This window comes from Lathyrus oleraceus, chromosome 5 (assembly GCF_024323335.1).
Source record: "Lathyrus oleraceus cultivar Zhongwan6 chromosome 5, CAAS_Psat_ZW6_1.0, whole genome shotgun sequence".
NCBI classification, from domain to species: Eukaryota; Viridiplantae; Streptophyta; class Magnoliopsida; order Fabales; family Fabaceae; genus Lathyrus; species Lathyrus oleraceus.
The window spans coordinates 193593324-193598516 of record NC_066583.1 but is presented as its reverse complement, the minus strand read 5'-3'; the positions used below and the strand labels follow the sequence as shown (position 1 = coordinate 193598516).

Genomic DNA, 5193 nt, shown 5'->3' with positions numbered 1-5193 from the left:
GTTTGTTGGAGTTTTATCTGCAACTCTTCATTCTCTTTTTCTAACTTGGCCATGGTGGTCTTGAGTACCTCCACTTCTTCAATAGGGACATGGGTGGGCTTAGGTTCAAGAAGAGGTACAGGTGCTCGAATGACGAATGGCATTTTAATCATCTCCACCCTTTCCTTTATCCACTGAAAATATGGTTCTTTTGTAATCCCATTTGCTCTCTCTAAATCAGCTTTCCCTTTTCAATTGACATTCTTCCAAGCTTCTTTGATTCGCTGGAATAAGCTAGGATTCTCAACCCCAAAGTCAAGTAACAAGAAAGCTTCCAAAGACTTTGCCTCTGGAGGGCCTTCCACTAGGTAGCCAAGTTGTCTGAGTGATATAACTGGATTAGCATTCACACATCCTTCAGTTCCGATAAGCGGTAGATTTGGGAAATCTCCATAACTGAATATGATGTCCACGTTGATGTATTCTTTGGAGTACCAAGAGAGATCCTCAGATCGGAGTGATCCCAATCTCTGAGGCCAACTAACATCTGTCTGTTCAACCCAAGCACCTGTCTTCGGAAGATGTTCTAGAAACCACTGATATAATAAAGGAGCACAACAAGCAATCAATCCCTTCTTCTTAGTATACCTATGACTTATGTAATAGTAGACATCTGCTAACAAAGTGGGTACTGGGTTCCCAGTAAGGAAAACACAAATGGCAGCCATGTCTACGAAACCATCCATATTCAGGAACAGGACGACGCCATAGATGGCCAACACAATAGCAAAGTAACAAGCATCCCAACTTTCTGCTTTCAATAGGGTATGAGCTCTTTCTAAGAGAAAATTTAGCGAAAATCCTTTGGTATACCCTTTGGTCTCTAAGTTAGCCTCTGCTTCCTTTTCATCCATGTGAAGCGCACTAGCAATGATCTCGAGGGGCAAAGATTCATCTATCCCTTCAAATAGTGGCTTGTTCCTCATAGGGATCCTAATAAGACGCTTGAATTCTTCCAACATTGACGCTAGCTGGAAGTCTTGGAATGTGAAGCATCTTAAAGGTAGGTCATAAAATTTGGCCAAAGTGATTAAAGCTGTATAGTCTACTCGTTGATTGAGGATGTTGAGCAGATTGCCATAATTCTTCCCAAAGTTGATTTTGTATACCAGGTGCATCTAAGAGACCAAGTCACGTAAGCTCTTTAGATCGGGATCCTTGAACTTGAAGGAGTAAATGTTTCTTTTGCTTGATTCCATGTTTCTTGAATTCCCGCAACTCATGATACTCAGATTCCTTGGAAATAAAATAATATGAATGTTATGCTATGAACGATATTATGCGTGTCACATGTAGGTTAATATACAGGTCGTGAGAGCGAGTATTCTTGGTTACTAAACAAAACCCTTTTGGGAGGATGCTAAATTTAAAAGGTTCCCAAAGTCATCAATCAATATTTAGGAAAGTTATTGTCATGATGAAAACTCATCTGCAAATAACATCCCCAAACAGAGTCTCGTTTGGGTGAGGCCTTCGTATGGTCCCAAAGAGGAAGACTCCTAGTGGGTCCATACTACACAACTCTCGAGTCCAAGGTTCTAATAAGGTTCTCAGAGTCATAGATCAAGGTTGGGAATACCAATGTATGGTAGTAATATGCCCAAGGGATCTCATCTGATTGGGGCTTTCGTATTAACCCAATAAGTCTGAGACTTTTTAGGTAAATACTACATAACCACCGAGTATAATGGGTTAAAAGGTCCCTAAATTCATTGATCCAACTTAAGAATACTATCTTCGTGATGAAAACTCGTCGGGCAATAATATTTCAAGAGAATTTCCTCTAGGCGGGGTCTTCGTATCTTCCCAACAAGGAAGACTCCTTGTGGGCGCCCACTATGCAACCACCAACTTAATCTTATGGTTTCTCTCAGACTTGGGTGGAGAGCCTATCTCACAAAGTATCACCAACCAGAGAACCCCAAATAAGACATAGTCAATATATCACAATATAATAATTATAACAGAATAATAATAGCAGAATAAAAATAACAGACAAACAAACAAGATTAACACATAATACAGAAACTGAACTAAATTAGGCTTCACTCTCTTTTGCTTGGAGCTAGTCCCCAACAGAGTCGCCATCTGTCGCATCTTGAAAAATACGATTCCTCGCGATGGTCGCGGAAAAATTATGTTCGAACAGAGTCACCACTGAACATTATTTATCCCAATAAAGGGATAGGAAAATATCGATAAATCCTTTAGAAAATAGAATAATGGTCGTCGCAACCATATTCGGGTTCGGGAGTAGATTATGTAAGGGGAAGGTATTAGCACCCTCGCGTCCGTTGTACTCAACGGGAACCTTTTAGTTCTAATTTGTGTTTCGAGTGTTAATTTATGCTTGTTTGTTATTTTTGGGTTATAAAATATTGAAAATAGAAATGGATGAGAACCTCAAAAAGGAGAAAGGGGAGGTTTTTTATTAGTGTGCTCGCGAAGATACAACAATCTCCTGCCTACGTATCCTTATGGTGCAAATAAGGAAATCAGACCATTCGTAGTTCGGGAAACTATGGTTGGTTTGTGCTTTATAATGAACAACTGTTTAGATCACATCCTAAAGGCTAAACGCTGGCTTGTCTACTCTCGGCGGAGGCTTAAGCATTGGTTTGTTATGCGCGTTAGAAAGGATTAAATGGTGTTCTTTTGAAAAGAGTTTAGGTCACATGGAGGCGATAAGTGGGATTAATATGTTGGACGTTTTGATTGGTTGAGATGTTTTTAGTTAGATGACGATCATTCGGATAGTCGAGTAAGACAACTCGTATCCTAACAGCCGGGAAAGGGAGTAGAAGACTTTAGACCACTTTCTTTTTCATCTTTAATTATAGGAAAGATTTGATAATAATTAAGGTATTTTGAATGGATGACGAATACTTGGATAATCGAGTAAGACAACTCATATCGGGAAAAGGAATAAAAGACTCTAGATCGCTTTCTGTTTCATCGGAGTATTTATGAAAATAAGGTTGTATATGGTTGACGTATTTTAGGATGAACGACAAGTTCTTGAATGACTGAGTAAAATAACTCATATCCAAGCTTTTGAGGAGAGGAATCGAAGGCTCAAGACCATCTCCCTTTTCGTATAATTTGTTATGAAAGTGACTTGATTAAGTTGTATGTTTGCGGAAAAATGACAATTGTTCGACTGACCGAGTAAGAGAACTCGTATTCGACCAATTGAGGAGTGAATTTGAAAACTCAAAGTCAACTCCTTTTTCATTTAACTTACTGTGAAAATATTTTGATTTAATTGGGGTTTGGAGATTTGTAGAGGAACGACAATTATTTGACTAAACAAGTAAGAGAACTTGTACTCAAATAGTCGAGGAGAAAAAATTGAAGACTCAAAGTTATCTCCCTTTTTATTTCTTATTGTAAAAGAATTTGACTTGTTTGTGCTTAGGTAGATTAGAGATGACTATTGTTCGATTTAATCGAGTACAAGAGTTTGTGTTTAAATAATCGAGGAGAGGAGTTGAAAACTCAAAACCATTACCTCTCTTATTCTTAAGTGAAATAGTATTTGATTGTGATTAAGCATTTTTAATTCTTAATAAAGAATACTCGATGTTGGATCAAGGTTTTAAATTTGTATTTTTTGTGAATGAATTGAATTTATTTGGTGAATAGTTCATCTAATCGATTAATAAAAACCGAATAGGTCTCATTGTAAGAAGGCCCAAGAGTAAGCCATGTGAGGTTGATGGCGATACTTTTACAAGTAATCGACTTACAAAGGTGTTTTGAAAACGGGCTCGACTTTGAATCGAGAAGTATGTGATTTATTTTTGAAATTGGCTCGAATGATTTCAAATCGGTGAAAATGAAATAATTTTGTCACAATTATAACATGTCATCCATATGCACTTGAGACTCGGTATAAATAAATAAATACAAAATAATCATGCACATACACTCCACAAAAAAATAAACAATTACCTAATTTATTAGTAACATTAATAATAATATAATTAATTAATTGAATATTTAGTAGATTATTTTGATTAAATAATAAGTAATTAAAAAAATGATGGTATAACCAAATAATCGCATATTTACCATTAAATATTATTAATAATAATAATAATAATAATAATAACAATATAATTGCATGTTTACTATTAAGTATTAACAATAATAATAATAATAATAATATATAATTATATAATTTTGAAAGAAAGTAAATAAAATAAAATATTGTTTTTATTTGTTTGATAGCCATAAAATTCTAATGTATATATTTTATATGTACATAAATAAAAGAAAATAAGTTGAATAAATTAAAAAAAATAAAAGAAAATGGGCTAAGCTGAAAAAACAGGGAGTTTATTAGCAAAAAAGACTTTGGGCCCAAACTGAATTTGGCCCAAAACAAAACTATCAAGGCCCTGAATGGCCTGGTCAAACGTTGACCTAGTAGAGATGTATGGGCCGTGTGACGGGGAGACTTTGACTCGGCCAGCGAATCAAGAGGTAGGAGTGTGAGGGTGCACCACCATATGGTGGGGGATCCATACAGGATCCCCTGGTTGACTCAGAAGTCAACAAAAATGTGGTGCCTCTTAGGGAGGCCACGTGGCGCCCATGCAGCCACCCACTTCACCATATAAAACGAATTTTTGAGAGAGAGAGAGAGAGAGCCATTTGCTCATTCTCATTCTCTCTCTTCGTTCAGACCAAAGTTGCTCTACAACTTCCCTCTTCCTCTCCGCCGCTCTCCTCACGGCCAAACCTGTCGGAGAAGACGGTGGCGGTCGGCCAACCGCGGAGGCGCCGCCCTCTTCTCCGGCGACTTCCAACCCTAATCCAAAAGAATCCAAACACAAACCCTACTTTATTTTGGCTTCTGAACTTAAATCTATACTCGCCTTTTCCAAATTCTTTCTCAAATGGCCGGATCGAGGCCCTCCTTCAAAATACAAACCTAAACCTAATTTGAGCTTTCTCTCTCTCGCGGCCAACAAACCATAAATCGTCCTTAACTTAAGCAACAAAACTCATCCGTCAAAAACCTAATCCTAAAATTCGAGATTCAAACTTCTACAGACGCGTTTTGAAGAAATTAAAATATGGGTTTTACTCAGCATGTAGAGGTGAAAATAATGATGCAAAGATGTGAACGAAAAAATGCAAGATTTA

At 37.2% G+C, this 5193-nt stretch overlaps 1 protein-coding gene across 1 annotated transcript; it reads right to left on the bottom strand.

The window, feature by feature from the left end:
- Positions 1 to 230: 230 nt before the first annotated feature.
- LOC127079646 (uncharacterized) lies at positions 231 to 1001 on the bottom strand. Its single transcript, XM_051020027.1, has one exon. It carries the CDS (start codon positions 999 to 1001, stop codon positions 231 to 233), a length of 771 nt encoding a protein of 256 aa, XP_050875984.1.
- Positions 1002 to 5193: the final 4192 nt, after the last annotated feature.